Source organism: Mobula hypostoma, chromosome 22 (assembly GCF_963921235.1).
Source record: "Mobula hypostoma chromosome 22, sMobHyp1.1, whole genome shotgun sequence".
NCBI lineage: Eukaryota > Metazoa > Chordata > Chondrichthyes > Myliobatiformes > Myliobatidae > Mobula > Mobula hypostoma.
The window spans coordinates 25,484,984-25,505,445 of NC_086118.1; the positions used below are offsets into that span (position 1 = coordinate 25,484,984).

The 20,462-nt window shown below is 40.3% G+C and overlaps 1 protein-coding gene across 9 annotated transcripts in view; it reads right to left on the reverse strand.

Annotated features, from left to right (window-relative positions):
• LOC134360227 (myosin-10) overlaps positions 1-20,462 on the reverse strand; it is a 168,274-nt gene that overhangs the window by 17,438 nt on the left and 130,374 nt on the right. For all 9 annotated transcript variants that reach the window (XM_063074315.1, XM_063074314.1, XM_063074313.1 and 6 more), the window contains 11 exons: positions 19,948-20,119; positions 18,295-18,507; positions 11,380-11,524; positions 10,819-11,025; positions 9,811-9,915; positions 7,814-7,966; positions 4,577-4,825; positions 4,028-4,240; positions 2,714-2,926; positions 1,111-1,272; positions 759-887 (listed from right to left, as the gene is read on the reverse strand). In XM_063074315.1, coding sequence (XP_062930385.1) covers positions 759-887; positions 1,111-1,272; positions 2,714-2,926; positions 4,028-4,240; positions 4,577-4,825; positions 7,814-7,966; positions 9,811-9,915; positions 10,819-11,025; positions 11,380-11,524; positions 18,295-18,507; positions 19,948-20,119 — 1,961 coding nt within the window. The remainder of the gene's footprint in view (positions 1-758; positions 888-1,110; positions 1,273-2,713; positions 2,927-4,027; positions 4,241-4,576; positions 4,826-7,813; positions 7,967-9,810; positions 9,916-10,818; positions 11,026-11,379; positions 11,525-18,294; positions 18,508-19,947; positions 20,120-20,462) is intronic.

A 20,462-nucleotide genomic window follows, 5' to 3' on the forward strand; every position in this document is an offset into this window, starting at 1 on the left:
CACCATATGCCTTTTTAACGCAGTCAACCTGTGGAGCAGCTTTGAGTGTCCTATTGACACAGACCCCAACATCTCCCAGATCCTCCACTCTGCCAAGAACCTTACCATTTATATTACATTCCGTCTTCAAATTGACCTATCAAAATGAACCACTTCACACTCATCTGGGTTGAGGTCCATCTGCCACTTCTCAGCCCAGTTCTGCATTCTATTGATGTCCCGCTGTAACCTCTAACAACCCTCCAGACTATCCATAACACCTCCAACCTTTGTGTCATCAGCAAACTTACTAACCCACCCTTCTACTTTTTCATCCAGGTCATTTATTTAAAAAAAAAAATCACAAAGAGGAGAGGTCCCAGGACAGATCTCTGGGAACACCACTGGTCACTGACCTCCAAGTAGAATACATACCAACCGACTTCCATGCAGATATTAGTTATTAGTCACTGAATTTTAAAGACTGCTGCTATGGATTTGTTTTGGGTCATACTGTTATACAAGATTTTTTTTTAAAAAAAGAGTTTATTGATAATTTAATCAGCTATATCTCGCCCTGTTAAAAGTCCAACACAGATAGCTTCATCTCATTTCACTGACTCAAGTTTATTTCCAAACTTGCAGTTAGATAAATATTTTTGTTTATGTGGTTGCCCCAGGTTGGTAACTTCTCTACTCAAACTTGTGTTATCTGCACCAATAAGCGTGGCATTTCCCCTTTGCCTGGTTGACGCCTAAGTGAAAGTATGGTGACAAACCTCATGAAGCTGTAGAATTTCTGCTTCTAGACTCTTCAGCTTCTTTTCATTCTCCTTTGACTGTGCAAAGATCTCGTCTCTGGAAACACGAGCTTCTTCTAGCTCACGTTGGTAATCTTTCATCTGTGCCTGAAAAAGGTGTGAATTTGTTTAAATCTTCAAGTTCTTCTGACAATGAACTATGCACAACTTCAGTGCAATTTACTGCAGATGAACTATACAGTCATTCACTATAATACTATGTATTATAAACTGCATTCTGCAGTAGTGGAAAATCTCTAACTTTATTAAGATCCGGGATCTCCTCCTTTGCAGAAGTAAACTATAATTGTGGAAGTTTAAAGTGACTCACTTGAAGTCTTCGGAGTTGTTTAATTGCCTCTTCACGACTTTTATTTGCTGCCTCAATTTGTGCTTCCAGATCCTTCAGATCCATCTCCAGCTTCTTCCTTGCAGACACCGCCTGTGCCCGCTGTTTCCGTTCATCCTCTAGCTCTGCTTCGAGCTCACGAACCTATAGCACGCATTAATGACGTTAGCGAACTGCAAACACCTCACTCCATGCATCACTAACTCCAACCTCATAGTAAAGTGACAATCTACAAAATTCAGATCTAATGCTGTTTATTCTATTGCTACTTAAATGCTGAAAGGTTCAAAGCTACATTTGTTCCTATGTTCACTATTACAATTCTGTCCTATTTATTCACAGGAGCAAGGTCTAATTGAAATGATTAGAACATTAGTGTTAAGTGGCCTAATGAACCCAACCACTTGAACAGTTGGACTAAAATGTGCAGTTCCAAGATAATTCTTGCCAGTTTTCTCCAATATTTGCTAGAGTAATCATAATGTTACGGAGCAAAAAGGGAGTTCACTATGAACATAACTATAATGGGGACTTTGTTCCAGTCATCAAAAACTAATCATTCACTCTGCCAAAGACTGCCAATCTTTGTGCCACTGACAATGGACTGGTTCACATACAGCTCCTGTTGTCACAATTCCCACAATGCACCTGCACTCCACATGCTGTCACATTCAGCTGAAAGCTATTAAAGGTATTTAATATAGGCCTACTGAAATGGCCTACACCCGAAATCCCCAGCTTAATGCTTGGCCCTTTGTTTCAAGTGTCTGGTATTGACAGCTGAATCAAATATAAACTGAAGGGCTCCCCCCACAACACCCCCCCCCCCGCAATGGATACTTACAACCCAAATTTCTGAATAATCTAGAATTAAATTAAGCTCTCCAGAAACCCAGCAAGACCAAATAACTGAATTGTGGTATATAACCCAATAGCTATTAAATTGCACATTAATTATACTGGATTCCCAAAGCTCAGGTAACCACTTAGCTTGTCTGAAATTACCAATCAATGGTTAAATTATTGAGAACAGCACATTCCAACATTGTTGACTACATTAAGATTATTTAGGATCAAAGGCCCCACCTGAAGCTGGTCGAAGCATCTGATGGTTTAGAAAAATCCACAGGAAGTGGAGAATGGGCTTCCTAAGTGAACTAGTACAGACTATAGATTGAATGGCCTCCTGCATTATGAGATATGAGCAGGGGTAAGATACACAAGGCAAATTAATAATTGCTGAGCACTTAAAGTCTATCGTTAGTCCTAGCCAGAGGTCAGGAAGTTGAAGCCACTTGTGTGTAAATGACCTCCAGCATATAGCTGGATGTCCTGCCTGTACAAAGTTATATATGAATGAAAATGTCAACCGAGAACCTGGTGCAACTGAGTTGCAGGACAGCTTTCTGCCACTCACGCTAATTTAATATTGTGGCACAGTGCTTACTAGAACTGCTGATGTTCTACAATTCAATTCCGAGTTTTGTACTGGGATTATGTCAACTAATGCTTTATTTACTTTAGCAAATTTTGTATTCATGAAAAGGATATTGATGAGGAAGACATCTTCTGATAAAGAATTTACCTGTTTAACCAACATTCTCTTTTTTTCTTCATTCTGTTCATCCCTGGCCTGCAGGTCTCGCTCAAATTGTGCCTTCATGGCCTGCATATTGACCTCCAAACGAAGTTTGGCATCTTCGGTAGCCTGCAGCTCATCCTCCAACTCCTCAAGCTGAGTCCTCATCTCCTCCACTTGTTGTTCCAAGGCCCGCTTGGATTTCTCAAGTTCATGCACCTTCCAAAATAAAAGACCAGATCAATCAGGTACAGTTATTTATTGGCCAACTCCCCATCCGCTTCAGGGTCCTACCATTGCTTTTCCAGGAGTTAGAATCCACAATTTACATTGTGGCAGATGGACTTTTCCAAACTGAGGAACTTTCACCTTCCTTTGTTACTTTTGAACAAAGCTGTAATTCACAAGGTGATGTTAAATGATCTTGAAATCAAGTGTGCAAATTTCCATATCTATCTACACTAGCCTTTGAATTCATCTGTATCACACTAAGACCAGAGTATCTGAAACATTTTCCTACTTAATTTTAGAAGTACAATTAACATCTAATATTTTCAGTACCTAACCTCAAGGTTTACTGTAATAATATTAAAATAAAAAATATTTTAACTAGACGTAGTTTTATCTTACCAGGGTTGAATCCTATACTGCAAGGGAACCACTTGCGGTTTCAACTTCAGACAAAGCAAAGCTTAAAAAAAATGCATCACTTCTGTACAATCAAACTCAAATTGCACTCAGGAATAGGTAGAATGCCAAGAGAACTAATTTACAATTAGTATTTCTCAAAACTTTAAAACTAACAATTAAATACCAATTATAACCCATTGAAATTGTTCTACTCTACTGATAGAAAAACTAGGATACGAGGATTAATCAAGTTAAATTTATTCAGATGACTTCTATTAAAAGGTCATTTTTTGCTTTCATCTTGAATCCTCTGTTCTCCCAATGCAATTTGCTGTTTTAAAAACTGATGCCCATGTCAAAATATTTGTGCTTAGACCATTGCTATTCATACCATTTTTAAAACTATGAATGCAAAAAAAAGTTCTACACCAAACTTACAGGTAACCATACAGCGAAGGCTTCATTCCCTCAAGTTTCATAAAATCCTAATGGTATATGGACAGGTGCAGCAATAAAATCGCATGGAGATGACAAATAGTCTTGCGACAGGAAACCCACATTCAATCCATTTGGAATACCATTTTAAAATCATTATAACCTAACTGCTGATGGTTGCACAAAATCACATGAAGGTTAGATAAATGTACCCAAGTATCTGAATTAAGCATTAATGTGATTACGTCAACTTACATTCTTGCCCACATCATCCTTGGAACTCATTAAGTCCTCCATTTCAGTACGGAGTTGCTTGTTGTGTCTCTCCAATTCTTCTTTAGTTTCAAGAGCCTCATCCAGTGCTCGGGTTAACAACAGGGCTTTAGTCTCCTTTTCTCTAGCTTCAGCCTCCGCTCGATCCCTTTCCTCAGCATTTCGTGCAGAAATGCTCTTTTCCTCAGCCAACATCTGACCAACAAAGCAAAATTCACTTGAAATCACGATTTTGCATCTTAATTTTGCGTTAATTTATAAAATTTAAATCAACTACAGAATATTTACAAATCCATGAAGTGTATATTTTAAACTGGTTTTAATTCTCTTCAGCTCTTTCCAATTTATATTTTCAACTGAACTATGAGGCCAAGAATAGAAAAACTCAGAGCTATACGGAGTCCAAAAGGAACATACTGTATATTTGAGCCTTTTAACCAGTACAGCAGACCCATAAAATTGTTAAATATGTTACAATAATTTTGAGCTTAACAAAGTCAATGGAGGTACACTTCAGTCAACCAAAAGTACCTGATCAAATTTCTTCTGTTTTTTCTCAAGGTTGGAGACAATTTGACGCTGATGGTCAAGGTCCACTAACAGATCGTCAAGTTCCTGTTGTAGACGGTTTTTGGTTTTCTCCATTTTATCAAAGGCGACTGCTTTTTCTTCAAAGCGTTGATTGATAGCTTCCACATCTTTCAGAAGTTTTCTTTTGGCCTCTTCTAGGCCATCTATCGTTGCCACATCTTCATCCACTTTCTTCTTTGCATCAACCAGCTGAAATTAAAAAATTACATTGGTAATTTTTTTGCATAAAATTGTGCAACTGTGCATTATGCAATGCAATTTCTGGAATTCAAAGAAATACATTCATTATGCCATGATTTTGGCTCTTAACTGCAAGGATACAATTGCAAGTAAAAAAAATAAAAATTAAATAATACACCCTGACCCTGCTTAACACTGAGGATATGTTCCTCAGAGGTGGAGCGCTATGCAGAGTCGTTGATCCATTATGCAAATGGAGATGTGTCCCTGATTAAAAAAATCAAACCGGAAATGTATATTATTTTATGTATAAACAATTTCTGGAATAACAAGCACACAAATAGGTCTATCATGTACATCAGTAGAACAGCAAAACACTGCAGCAGCGGAGGAAAATGGGTCGTGTTACATTTTAGAGGAGGGACCAGGCTACGAGTCCTCCTCTAACTTTGGCTTCTTCACGTAGGCGTCGAGATTTGACAGCCTTTTCTTAAGTTTCCTCTCACGAAGCAGTTCATGGTAGCAGGAAATCATGTCGAGAATACTCCTGCTTTATTGCTTCACTCCCAGTCAGGGTCATTATCGATGAATTGGTCCATGATTTGCAAGATCGTTGTGATGCTACGCTGAGGGGTTTTGTGGCGAGGTTTCTTGCTGGTGTTTCCTCTTCTCCATCCATGTCCTCAGATCCACCCAGGATGTGCTGCTCTGCCAATTCTCAAAGTTCCTTGTTATTAAGCCTCTCAACACGAGAATGGAGTAACTCTTCAACATCACCATCATCAACAACCTCTAGTCCCGCTTCACTGGCCAGTCAATGAAGTTTTGGTTGACCGGTTCCACCTGAAATCCTAGGACGACATTGCATTCTTGTGGTCTTAGCATCTTCCACACACTGTTCATGCAGTTTGAAGTTACTTCATCCCAGGCTGCTCTGATATTTTCTACAGCTTTCATGACATTGTAGTTTTTCCAAAATTGCCTGTTGGATTGTTCGTCTTGACCTTTTGTTTCTTCAAGTTGCTTGAATGTGCAAAGGTAAAATTCGATATTACTCCTTGATCCATTGGTTGGAGTAATGAAGTGGTGTCGGATGGAAGGTAAACCACTTCTACAGGAATGCAGGTCCAAAGAGTGTCTAGATTCTCAGGGCATTATCAAGCACCAATAATGTTTTAGGTTCAAAGTCTTGCTCCTCACAATACTGCTTCACTGCTGGACAAAAAAACAAACCAATTTTGGAAAACATCAATCATCACCCAGGCTGTTTTGTTTGATTTTCAAGTCATTGGTAGACTTGACATTAATATGCCTTTCATTACTCATGGTGTTTCAGAATGATACACACTCATAGGCTTTAACTAAAAGTCACCTTTAGCATTGCCTCCTAGCAAGAGAGTTAATCAGTCCTTTGCAGTCTTGAACCCAGATGCAAGTTTCTCTTCTCGGGAGATGAAAGTACAAGGCGGCATTCTTTTCCAAAATAGGCCCTTTTCATCCACATTGAAGGCAAGCTCGGGAGGATAGTCATCCTGTTCCATTATGGCCTTTATGTTACAGGAAAATCCTGGGCTGCCTTGTTGTCTGCACTAGCTGCTTCACCAGCGATATGTACGCTGTGGAGGTTAATGCACTGTTTAAATCTATCAAACTAACTTCTGCTGGCTGTGAATGTTACTGACATAGCTTCTTGAATATGATTGAAGGTGCTTCCTGCCTTTTCCGTTATCAGCTGGCATAGGGAAATGTTTCCCCTAACATGCATTTTCTCTCTCTCCTTTTTCTCCCTCTGTCACTCTCACTATACCCCTTGCCCATCCTCTGGATTCCCCCCCCCCCCCACTTTTCCTTCTCCCTGGGCCTCCTGTCCCATGAACCTCTCATATCTGTTTTGCCAATCAACTGTCCAGCTGCTGGCTCCATCCCTCCCTCTCCTGTCTTCTATCATTTTGGATCTCCCCCTCCCACTTTCAAATCTCTTACTAACTCTTCCTTCAGTTAGTCCTGACGAAGGGTCTCGGCCCGAAACGTCGACTGTACTTCTTCCTAGAGATGCTCCCTGGCCTGCTGCGTTCACCAGCAACATTGACGTGTGTTGAATGTTTCGTCGTGTTTGGTCATCCATCTGTACATGTCGTCGATTTTCCATTTTCTTTCAAGTAAATGGCTCCTTAAACGAGTCAGCTTTATTGATGATAATTTTGAGGTTGTGGTTGCAGAAGCTTTTATCTTATCTATTTTTTATTAATAATTGTTCTGATTGTTGATGTCGCCAATTTCAGAGATGTCTACATCAACCTGATGCTCACCAGCTTCCAAACATCCTATCACTTGCAGTTTCACATCAATGCTAGTGCTTTTCCTAGACATCTTAGCTGTACTACCCTCACTGGAAGTTGCAGGCCGTTTTCCAGACATTATGAGTGAAAAAAATGCAAATCAATTGGCAAGGGAGCAAGAATGTTTACACATGCAGGGAAGGCAGAGCATGAACTAATACGTGATTGGCTGAGAGGCTCAGAGCATATGCAAAGCACTGTCATTGGCTGATTGAATGTTTAGTGTAAAGGTGGCTGCTCCTGAGAAGTTTTAAGTGTTAGAATGAATTTTTGTCAATTTAAAAGATTTAAATAAATTGAACAACTGCATTGTAACAAATCAGCACTATGCCGGGTCTGAGTATTTAAAAAGGTTATTTTGACTGTCAAATTGTATTTCCAATATTTTATTACTTCACAAAGTCAGTTGTACTTCCTGGAGACAAGGCAAAATATTAAAAATTCTTATTTTTTTCCAGAATAATTTGCAGTCTGATATTCTTCACTAAACAGGATGAAAAAAAGTTTTCTATCCATCCTTTTTAAAGCATTTTGATTATTTTTATTTGAACTTGCAGTAAAGCAGTTCACGGTTTGTTTAATTCGTTAATAGATATTCATACAGAACCTACTTGTCAAGGACCAGTAACCATTGCAGCAGTTTCCTCCAAAAACTAACCTGCATGTGGAGAGCAGCCAACTGTTTCTCAAGGTTCTTCTTCATTTCTTCCTCTTCCTCCTGTTGCTCTTGGAGATTGTTCTTCTCTTCTTCCAGTTGTCGAATGCGACTGCTGAGGTTCAGTTTCTGCCGTGTCTCTTCTTGGAGCAGTTCCTATCAAGCACAATGCAAAGGTAGTTAAACATCTCATTGCCAAATTAGTGCAATAATTCAAATCAAAAAGATGATTAGTGATTAGACACCAGTTGTGGTAAGCTTAGCAAAATTAAGAATTCTTTCCACTATTTCTTTGACACTCACTTTTAAAAACCCACTTTTAGGGTAGATGAGACTTTCACTAGAAATCAACCAGTGCAAATGAATCTGGTTCATTCCATCTAAACACTGCAACTTCATCCTTGGCCTTCTGTTGGTTAAGGTACAATTACTCAATGCAAACCTTAATTGTACCCAGAGTATGAGCACAAGCAAATAGCTGCAGTAAAAACAAATTGCTGAAGATGCTCAGAAAACAGTTAATGTTTCGGATTGATGACGTATCAAATTTGATGTAAGGTCATTTAAAAGTTAACTGTCTCCTACACTATAACTGTATAATTTTATATAATTGTATATTTCTGCAAACAATCTCTCTTAAGCCATCAATTCCTTCAGTAAGGTCTGCGTTCAAGATGTAATAAGCAGAGCTTCGCAGCGGTTTTCTGAGTCGGACAATCAACATCAGGAAGTGTGTAAAAAGAGCTATTTTTCCCCCAATCAGGACGGTGATCAAGATTTTAAAGGCAGAACTTTGCAGCAGTTTCTCTGAGTTGAGGAGCAACCAATCAGCAAGAGAGATCATTAGGAATGGTCAATAAAAAGGTTCAAACAGAGCAGATATTCCTTTGAGTGTGCCAATGTTTACAGTGGCTTTGGCTCACTAGACCTGGGCGAGATTAGGTTTGGGTGAGGTAAAATATCTCCCAAGTTAATCTTTGTTATAATTTGTTCATTCCTCATCTCTTAGGGTATGGTAGGTTAGTGAGAATGACACTGTGGCATTTTGTACTGTGTGGGGATGTGGCAAGTCTCAGAGACCTCCAGTCTCCCAGATAAACACATTGTGCCAGGTGCACCAAGCTACAGCTCTTGAAAGAACGTATTAAGGAGCTGGAGCTGCAGCCCGATGAGCTTCAAGTCATTGGGAGAATGAGGTGGTGATGGACAGGAGCTATAGGGAGGTAATCACCCCAAGATTGCATCTTGGTTATGTACCTGGCCTCAGAATAGAGGGGCATCCTTTTAGAATGGAGAGGAGGAGGAATTTATTTAGCCAGAGGGTGGTGAATCAATGTAATATGTTGCCACAGGCAGCTATGGAGACTTAAGACTTCATGTATATTTAAGGGAAAGGTTGATAGATTCTTGATTGGTCAGGGCATGAAAGGACAAGGGGAGAAGGCAGGAAATTGAGGCCGAGAGAAAAATTGGATCAGCCATGATTAAATGGCAGAGCAGACTCGATGGGCCAAATGGCCCAATTCTGCTCCCATATCTTATGGTCTAATACTGATGAGGACATCGTCTGAAACATTAATGCCTTTTCTTTCTTCTTAGACATGACCCATTTCAGCATTTTCTGTTTTAATAAGATTGCTAGCATCAGTAGCTTCTGTTTGCACTTTATGATACAATTTGCATTTGGACATTTTGATCAGGATAGGAAATCAAAATAGAAACAGGCAAGAGACAGCTGGCTTCCCTGATTCAAGAGTAAGGTTTCAGTTATGTGGTGCATTTAAGGTGCCATCCAAAGATCATCGAAACATGTGCATAATCTTCTCAACAAATGGATCAGTTCATCATGAAAAAGCTGATTTTAAAGGGAAATAATGCAAGATTACCATTTATAATCATACAGTTCTGTGTTATTATTCATAAATTATCTGAAGTGATCCACTTCCTTTCCACCCAACTAGAAAACTGCACTTTAAAAATGTAAGTGTCAATTCATGTACCTGTGCATCCTGGAGTGCTGATTCCAAATTGGCAGTATCCTTGGTCAGTTTAATTGCTTTTTTCTCAGCCTCCTCAAGAAGTCCTGATACATTTTCCAATTCATTCTAGTAAAGGGGAGGATAGATAGACAATGTTTACATCTTTGCAAAAGAAAGCCTGTTTGATAGAATACTTAGCAACAAGTACAAGACTTCCAGTGCCTTAATATGGAACTTGTGCATTACTGCTTTCAGATAATAGGATGAAATATCTTTAAAAAGTTCTTAGAATTCTAACAAAAACCTTCAGGAAGTATTTTTTAAAATAACTTTCAGTAGTTAACTGAATCTGGAATCAAATTAACATAATAAGTACACAACAGATTCACTCCTAGCAAAACCAACCTAGCCTCTCTAGAGTATTGCCCTTTGCTAATGACTCCATCCACTGTTCCCTCTATGCTGCGCGAGTGTGTGGCCGCACGGTAACTGAAATTCTCCTGTGCACATGGCCTTTGTTGCTGCGTAGCTGGAATCGGACGAAGCTAGAAAAAGTTTACGAAATGCGAAAGACTTTATTATACTGTATATATCATTATACCCTTCAATTAATAAAGTATGTGATTTTTCAATTTTTAGTCTGAACGTTCATAGCATACATTACAAAAAACTAAATGCGCTCAGTTTCCAGGCCATATAAAAAATTCCTGTTCAGCAATGCTTGGTCCATGCAGCAGTTAGAACAAAAAAAAGGAACTGTTTCTGCCATATGAACATTCACTAGGGATGCCAATATACAATATCAAAAAAAAGTACATGCCAATTGATGCAGATTGGCTAACAAAAAGGAAACTTCTGTAATCACTGTCCTCCTAGAGCTTATAAAGGCCAAAGTACTTGTTTTATTCAACATACACCATTGACACAAGAGGTCCTAGGCCAAACACAAACCAACCAACTTCAAAGCACAGAAAATGAACCATTTATTGTGGTTCAGTTGCTATAAATTTTAGATCACTATGTCATTACCTGAAGTTTGTAGGCCTTATCAGAAAGTTCAGACTTTGTCTTTTCACTTTCTGCAAACTTAACTTGCAACTCCTGTGCATGAGATTCAAGCTTTTTTCTTTTGTGTTCAGATTCAGCCTTTGCTTGTTGCAAACTCTTAACTTCACCAGCCAACTCCTTGTTATCATTTTCCAAGCTCTGTTTGCTCTTCTCCAAGTTGGCTTTGTGCTGTTTATGAAAAAGAAAATTTAAGTTACTTATGCAAGATCTCACTTGTAGCCAAAGTTTAAAAGTTCAATTTTTAATGAGCATTGAGCAAATAAACCTTTCTACTGAGGAAAATTTTATTCATGCAATAATAATTGAGCATCTCCTAAAACCACATAATGCCACAGTCATATACATCTAAGGCCAACATTTGTGACAAGCCCCAGGATTGCAAGTGTAACTGATTTAAGTATTGTAAATGTGACATCTACCAAATGCTTTGTTGCATGTACTGTTTAATGAGCCAAGCCCCGGTCCCAGTGTTAAATTCTGTGAATATATTTCAAAGTACACTTTAAGTTCTGCAGTACTGACTCTCTTGGCTTGTTCAAGTTGTTCTGACAGTTCCTCCAGAGCAGTGCTGTGCCTTTGGCGGATATCCTGAATTTGAACCTCATGGACCTTGCTCTCTTCTTCAATAGCTTTCTTCAGCTCAGCCACCTCCTGCTCACGTTTGGATCTGTCATTAGTTCAAGTGGAGAGGCATGTCAGTATTTTTATTAAAAACATTGGACTGGCTTTATTTACATTAACTTCAATAAGCAGCTCATGTTTAGTAAAATGAGAGGGGTGGATCTCATTGAAACCTATCGAATATTGGAAGCCCGAGAGTGGATGCTTCCTATAATGGAGGGTGCAATAATTTGATCGAAAACCAGTGTATTATGCCTAAACAATGGAGACTACAATGGGATGGGGGGGGGGGGGGAGGATTTTGCTAGCGTAGACTGGGAACACAGGCTATATGGTGGGACAGTTGAGGAACAGTGGAAGAATTCCAAAGAGATTTTTCACGATACTCAACAAAAGTATATTCCAGTTAAAAGGACAGTAAGGGTGGGGAGAGCCAGCTTTGGATAACAAAGGAAATAAAAGAAGGCATCAAACTAAAAGCTTGTGCATACAAAGTTGCCAATAGTGGGAAACTGGAAGGTTGGGAAAACTTTAAAAAGCAATAAAGAACCATTAAGCAAGCAATAAAGAAAGGGAAACTAGATTATGAACTAGATTAGCACAAAATATAAAAATGGATAGTAAAAGATTTTATAACTATATAAAGTGGAAAAGGGTGGCTAAAGTGAATGTAGGATGAGAGGGGGGAATTGATATTGGGCAATGAGGAAATGACTGCAGCTTTGAATGACTATTTTGTGTCAGTCTTCATGGTGGAGGACAGTGCTAAAGAGAGATGTTCTGGATGCGATGGGAGGTGAGGACCTTGATACTATAGCTATCACTATGAGGTATTGCTGAATAAACGTTTGTGGGCCTGAAGATAGAGAAGTCCCCTAGTCCTGATGGAATGCATTCCAGGGTACTGAAAGAGATGGCAGAAGTTAAAGATGCTTTGGTGACAATTTACCAAAACACTCTAGACTCTGGGCAGGTTCCAGCAGATTGGAAGACAGCGAATGTCACCCCCACTGTTCAAAAATAGGATGTGGCAAAAAGCCAGTAACTATAGACCAGTTAGTTTAACATCTGTAGCTGAGAAAATGCTTGAAGCTATCCTAAGTGAGGCATCTGAAAAGAAATGGATCCATCAGGCAGACGCAGCATGGATTCAGCAAAGGCAGGTCCTGTTTGGCAAACTTACTGGAGTTCTTTGAAGATATAACAAGTGCAGTGGATAAAGGGGAACACTTGGATGCTACTTACTTGGGTTTCCAGAAGGCATTTAATAAGGAGTCGCATAAAAGACTTTTCCATTAGATAAGGATGCATAGAGTTGGGGTTGAAGTATTAGCACGGATAGAGGATTGGTTGACTAATAGAAGGCAGAGAATTGGGATAAATGGGTGTTACGCTGGTTGGCAATCAGTGGTGAGCGGTATGCCACAGGGGTCAGCGCTGGGCCCGGAACTGTTCACAATATGCATTAACGATCTGGAAGAGGGGACTGAGTGTAGTGTATCAAAGTTTGCTGATGATACTAAATTGAGTGGAAAACCAAATTGTACAGAAGATACACAGAGTCTGCAGAGAAGTATAGATAGATTAAGTGAGTGGGTAAGGGTCTGGCAGATGGAGTAACAATGTTGGTAAATGCGAGGTCATCCACTTTGGAAGGAAAACAAAGAGCAGATTACTATTTATATGGTAAAAAAAAATGCAGCATGCTGATGTGCAGAGAAACTTGGAGTGCTTGTGTACGAATCATAAAAGGTTGGTTTGCAGGTGCAGCAGGCTATCAAGGCGGCAAATGGAATGTTGGTCTTCAATGCTAAAGGGATTGAATTTAAGAGCAGGGAGGTTATGCTGCAACTGTACAGGGTTCTAGTGAGGACGCACCTGGAGTACTGCAAGCAATTCTGGTCTCCTTACTGATTTTGGAGGTGGTGCAGAGAAGGTTTACCAGGTTGATTCCAGAGATCATCGTCATAGCTTGTGACACCAGACAGCCAGCCAGCCACTCTAGTTAGTGTTGTTTGGTTAATGTTGAGCAAGTTACTGTCAGCTAAATCCGGTGAGAGTGGGCAGTTGCGCAGAACGTGTTCAATGTTCTGCACCCTTTCGCCACACTCACAGGATTCGCTGGTCTTTAAGCCCCACTTCATCATATTGTCTCCTGTCCAACAAACTACCGCTCCTGAGTCCAGGGTTGATTCCAGAGATGGTGTTAATCTATGAGGAGAGATCGAGTCACCTGGGACTGTACTCACTAGAACTCAGAAGAATCAAAGGAGATCTTATAGAAACATATAAAGTTTTGAAAGGGATAGATAAGATAGAAGCAGGAAATCTGTTTCCACTGGTAGGTGAGACTAGAACTAGGGGACATAGCCTCAAGATTCAAGGGAGTAGATTTGGGATGGAGATGAGGAGGAGCTGCTTTTCCCGGAGTGGTGGATCTGTGGAATTCTCTGCCCCATGAAGCAGTGGAGGCAACCTCAGTATTTATAATTATGACAAGGTCAGATAGGTTTTTGCACAGTAGGGGAATTAAGGGTTATTTGGAAAAGGCAGACTAGGTGAAGACGAATCCATGGCCATGATTTTTTTGAATGGCGGAGCAGTCTCAATGGGCCTGATTGTCTACTTCTGCTCCTATTTCTTATATTCTTATGGTGGGGGAAGTCTAGGACCAGAGGGCACAGCCTCAGAATAGAAGGACATCCCTTTAGAACAGAGATGAGGAGGAATTTCTCTAGCTAGAGGGTGGTGAATCTGTGGAATTCATTATGGTAGACAGGTATGGGAGCCGAGTCATTGGGTATATTTAACATGAGGGGTGATAGTTCTTAATTAGTAAGAGAGTCAAAGGTTAAGTGGAAAAAGCAAGAAAATGGGGTCAGGAGGAATAATAAATAAATAAACCACGACAGCACAGTAACAGGCCCTGCTGGCCCAATGAGCCTGCATCATCCAATTATACCCATGTGACCAATTAACCAAATAACCCATGTGTCTTTAGAATGTGGAGGATACCAGAGCACCCATAGGAACCCCATACCCCACCCTCGTGGTCACAGAGAACCTACAGGCCCCTTACAGGCAGCAGTGGGAACTGATTCTCGGCCACTGTTGCAGTATTAATGTTACGTTAACCGCTATGCTACCATGCTGCTCCTAATAACCTTTAATAAACAGGCAATTTCAATGGGACCAGAAGGACATCTACACTCAGAACGGCTTTTCCATGCAAGTCCTCATCTTTGAGAATAGGAAACATGTCAAAGAAAAATAGTGTCAATTGCATCAACAAAGCAAGATTTTTTTTTCCCCCCCCAAAGTCTGAAATGTAATGTATAACTGGTTATATTTATGGAGATAATCATAAATGGAATCTGCAGGTAGGTCTCCAATACAATGATTTGGTCTGAGGCAGAGTCCAATGTTACCACCTCATGTCAGACAGGCAATGTCATGATAATCGTTGGGGATTTTAACATGAAAGTAGATTGGGTAAACCATGTCAGTACTGGACCTAAAGAGAGAATTTGTAGAATGTCTAAGGGAAAGCTTTTTAGAACAGGTTGTTGTTGATAATTGGGTGTTGGGTGTTGTGCAATGATCCGGAGGTGATAAGAGAGTTTAAGGTTAAGGAACCCTTAGGGAATGGTGATTACAATATGATCAAGTTCACAATGAAATTTGAGGGGGGAAAAAAAAATAAAATCGAATTTGTCAGTATTTCAGTGGAACAAAGGAAATTACAATGGCATGAGGGGGGAAACGGGCCAAAGTTGACTGGAAAGGGACATTTGCAGGAAAGACAGAAGAGCAACAATTGCAGGTGTTTCTTTGAAAAATGAGGTAAGTGCAAGAGATATATTCCAAATGAGAAGAAATGAGAAGGGAAGAAGGACACTATTGTGGCTGACAAGTGAAGTCAAAGCCAAAGTAAAAGCAAAAGAGGGCATACAGGGAAGCTAGAGCTAGTGGGAAGACAGGATTGGGGAGCTTTTAAAAACTTGCAAAAGGAAACTAAGGTCATTTGGAAGGAAAAGATGAATTATGAGAGGAAGTTGGTGACTAATATCAAAGAAGATACTAAAAGCTTTAAGTATATAAAGGGTAAAAGAGTCGAGGCTAGATATAGGACCGATACAAAATGACACTAGAGATATTGTAATGAGAGATGCAGAGATGGCAGAGGAACTGAATGTGTATTTTGCATCAGTCTTCACTGTGGAAGATATCTGTAGTACACTGGATGTTTAAGAGTGTCAGGGAAGTGAAATTTGTGCAGTGAAAATTACGACTGAGAAGGTGCTCAGGAAGCTTAATGGTCTGAGGGTAGATAAATCTCCTGGACCTGATGGAATGCACCCTTGGGTTCTGAAGGAAGTAGCTGGAGAGATTGCAGAGGCATTAACGATGATCTTTCAAGAATCAATAGATTTTGGCTTTGTACTGGATGACTGGAAAATTGCAAATGTTACTCCGCTACTTAAAAAAGGTGGAAGGCAGCAAAGAGGAAGCTATCGACCTGTTAGCCTGACATCAGTGGTCAGGAAGTTGTTGGAATTGACTGTTAGGGATGAGATTACGGAGTACCAAAGGCACATGACAAGATAGGGCAAAGCCAGCATGATTTCTTGAAAGGAAAATCCTGCCTGACAAACCTACTGCAATTCTTTGAGGAAATTACAAGCAGGGTAGACAAAGGAGATGCAGCAGACGTGGTGTACTTGGATTTTCAGAAGGCTTTTGACAAGGCGCCACACATGAGGCTGCTTAGCAATATAAAAGCCTATGGAATTACAGGGAAGTTACTAGCATGGGTGGAGCATTGACTGATCAGCAGAAAACAGAGTGGGAATAAAGGGATCCTATTCTGGCTAGCTGCCAGTTACCAGTGGAGTTCCACAGGGGTCAGTGTTGGGGCCACTGCTTCTTACGATGTACGTCGATGATTTAGACAATGGTATTAATGGATTTGTGGCTAAATTTGCCGATGATACAAAGATAGGTGGAGGAGCAGGTAGAGTTGAGGAAACAGAGCCTGCAGAGAGACTTGGATAGTTTAGGGGAATGGGTAAAGTGGCAAATGAAATACAATGTTGGAAAGTGTATGGTCATGCACTTTGGTGGAAGAAATAAATGGGCAGACTATTAGATGGGCAGAGAAATCAAAATGCAGAGATGCAAAGGGACTTGGGAGTCCTAGTGCAAGAAACCCTAAAGGTTAACCTCCAGGTTGAGTCGGTTGTGAAGAAGGTGAATGCAATATTGGCATTCATTTCTAGTGGTATAGAATATAAGGGCAGGGATGTGACGTTGAGGCTCTATAAGGCACTTGTGAGACCACACTTGGAGTATTGTGTGTAGTTTTGGGCTCCTTATTTTAGAAAGGATATATTGACATTGGAGAGGGTTCAGAAAAGATTCATGAGAATGATCCCAGGAATAAGGGTTACTGTATGAGGAATGTCTGGCAGCTCTTGGGCTGTATTCCCTGGAGTTCAGTAGAATGAGGAGGTGGTGGGGGATCTCATTGAAACATTCCAAATGTTAACAGGCCTGAACAGATTAGATGTGGCAAAGTTACAAATGTATTTCCCATGGTAGGGGAGTCTAGGACAAGAGGGCACAATTTCAGGATTGAAGGATGTCCTTTTAGAACTGAGATGCAGAGAAATTACTTTAGTCATAGCATGGTAAATCTGTTGAATTTGTTGTCACGAATGGCTGTGGAGGCCAAGTCATTGGGTGTATTTAAAGCAGAGATAGATAGGTTCTTGCTTAGCCAGGGCATCAAAGGGTATGGGGTGAAAGCAGGGGAGTGGGGATGACTGGAAGAGTTGGATCAGCCCATAATTGAATGGCGGAGCAGACTCAATGAGCCGAATGGCCTGCTTCTGCTCCTATATTGTATGGTCTTATAGAATGGGCAGGTGGGGTTTCTTTTGAGACTTTGTGGGCCAAATCACCTTCCATGCTGTAAAAGCGATGGGGATATTGCCAAAACTGTGGATATAGAGCAAGGCCCAGAGGTCCTGCAAAGTCATTCTGTCCCATCAGTGAGTGGAGGTTGGTGACAGCTGCTCACTGGACCAAACCCTCTCGTGCCCTAGCCTAGACAAGGTAGGAGCAGCAAGACTGCCCAGCTTTTAGGCATCGGTGCCATGTGAATGCCTACTCAATGCCACTATCCTCATGAAGAATGATGAGGACAGCAAGAAGCTGGCTCTCAATACCACCCAAAGAGGTACAAAATCATTTTAAGTACCTATAATTGATGTTGCTTCATGCACATAAATATGCTGTCTTCTGAAATTTTTAACTATTAAGGGACTACACTTTTCCTACAATTTTATACGTCTCATCTGCTACTTAGCTGAAATCTTGAGGTGTTATGATGAAGGGGGCGCCCTTTCAAAGCAGATGTGGAGAAATTTCTTTAGCCCAAGGGTGATGAATTTGCAGAATTTGTTGCCACTTGCAGCTGTGGAGGCCAGGTCGTTGGGCATATGCAAGGCAGAGATTGATAGGTTCTTGATTGGACATGACATCAAAGATTACGGGGAGAAGGCCAAAACTGGGTTTGAGGAGGAGATACGAAAAAAGATCAGCCATGATTGAATGGTGGAGCAGACTCGATGGGCCAGATGTCCTAATTCTGCTCCAATACCTTGTGGTCTTATGATAGAAATTTAGTCAATAAGTTTGCTTTGATTACACTAAAGCTATTCAGCTACTTGAAATGTAATCTTTTCTCATGTTGTAGACCGATTAATGGCTATTTCATTTAAAAAATGACTGAATTATGGTTTTCAAAATTACCTCAGTTCTTGTTGAGCTGCTGTGGTGTCCAAAGTATCCTCCAGTTCAGTCTTCAAAGCTTCTAGCTCCTCACTTAAGTCTCTCTTCTGCTTATCCGCCTTGTTGCGGGCACCTTTCTCCGACTCCAGGTCTTCCTGCAGCTCAGAAATCTGAACCTGCAGCTCCCGGATTAGCTTGAGAGCATTATTTTTCTGAACAGTTTCCTCATCACCTCTGAAAGAAAACCATGGATTGAAGTCAACATCCATCACAGCATTCACGGTGCTTCCACCAATCAATAAATTTTCTAAAGATTTAAACTGAAAAGAGTTCAAGTCCACACGATAACCACCATTCAAATTCAGACATTGTTTGCAGAGTTCAACAGGCCACTTTCCTCATGCTGATTGAATCCATGTGCAAAATAAAATATTAAATAACAGTCAGAGCAACACAAGATGCCCAACTATGCTTGTACAGGAATAAGAGCAGGCAGATTAGCCCCTTCAGCCATCGATCACATGGACAATTTCTGATCTGTAGCCGTATGCCTGCTTCGATCTGATGTTCAGCAATACCTTTGATCTAAAAGACATCTCAGCCTTGGATTAAAATTACAAATTAATTTGGTATCTGTTTGTGGGAGTTTCAAAAAAATCTTGGTTTGCCTATAAAGGCTTTCCATATCAGCTAGCTTCAGGTTTTAATTATAACCCTAATTCTGCAAATGGAGTGGAAATACTCTTCAATATTTCCCCTGGGATGCTGGAAAACTTAGATCAAGACACCACTTAAACCAATTTTACACAGATTACAATCATTGCATCCTTTAAGTTCCTGAAAACCAAGATTTAAGCTGCTAGAACCAGACTATGATCCCAAGACTCATCAAACCTGATTCAACTAACAGGATAGCCGTAGCTTCTCCAGGTTAATGTAAGCAGTTCCAAGAAAAGCTGTTCAATGTCTAATCCAAAGAGGCCTATTTGATTGACATTCTATCTAATATAATAAAGATGCCACTGTTAGTTCTTGGGCACATTTACAAGATATAGTACAGGTACTTCAACAGCAACTCCCAAATCTATGACTCAATACGAGAATGTCCAAGTCTCTGTGCTGCAGCAATGTCTTAATGTCAACTATACCAGATCAAGATAGCAACTCTCTATCACCATTTCAAGGGTAAATACCAATGGTCCATAAACGTCGCTCCTCCAAGAGGAGCGCAAACTTGTCATAGTTTTGAGGCCTGCATGCTTCAATGACCCCCCAAAGAGCCGATTTGGCTGGAGTCAGAGCTTTATACTTTGGCTCTTGGCAGGGTTATCCTTGCCAAACAGGTCAAAAGGGTAAAGGACAGACTAAGAGTGGTTCACCAGCCCTCCCAGGGGTTCAGCTCAGGGTTAACAACCTTGACTGGTATAAAAAAATTGTTACAGAAACAGCAATGAAGATACCTTCTGTATCTGTGGGTGATGGTATTCCTGAGTCTCCATCTGGGATTTGCATGATTGACAGTGAAAACCAAGAGGAAGCTACTGACTAGGTGAATGAAGCCCTGAACACCGTCAGAGGTGGTGTTGCTCAAAATACCAGCGGCGAAATAGGCAGCAAGTACAAATGCCACTGCATCTACATCACAGTGCAAATTGATTTTTTAATGTGTCTGACCTGGCCAGGGCAGCCTGCAACTCCTCTTCTTTCTTTGCCAATTGTATCTTCAACTCCTCAATCTGCTGCTGCAACTCAGCAATTTGATCTTGCAAGTCGGTAGTTTCACCATCCAGTTTCCTCTTTGATTTTTCTAGTTCTTGCCTGGTTTTCTCTTCTTTCTTCAAACGCTCTACGCAAAATAATTAGAGCATTATTGAAGAGTATTCATAAATATTTTCTCCCCCATTATGAAGGCTCTGCCTGTCAGAATTCAAAGAAATCATCTTGACCCACTGCCATCAATCACATATCACAAACTAAATCATTCATAATTTATGTTTTTCTGAAGCCATGATACTTCAATGTACAAGAAATAAAAAGACATTTAGTCTGCCTATATTGGTGCAGCCGAGGTGGAGAGAACAGATTTAAATTAAATTACTAGATTTTTACTGCTAACTATCTAGCTTTTCCACTGGAAGTTGCCACAAGTAGCTAGCATTTGCAGAACAAGTATTTTTTGTAAACAAATA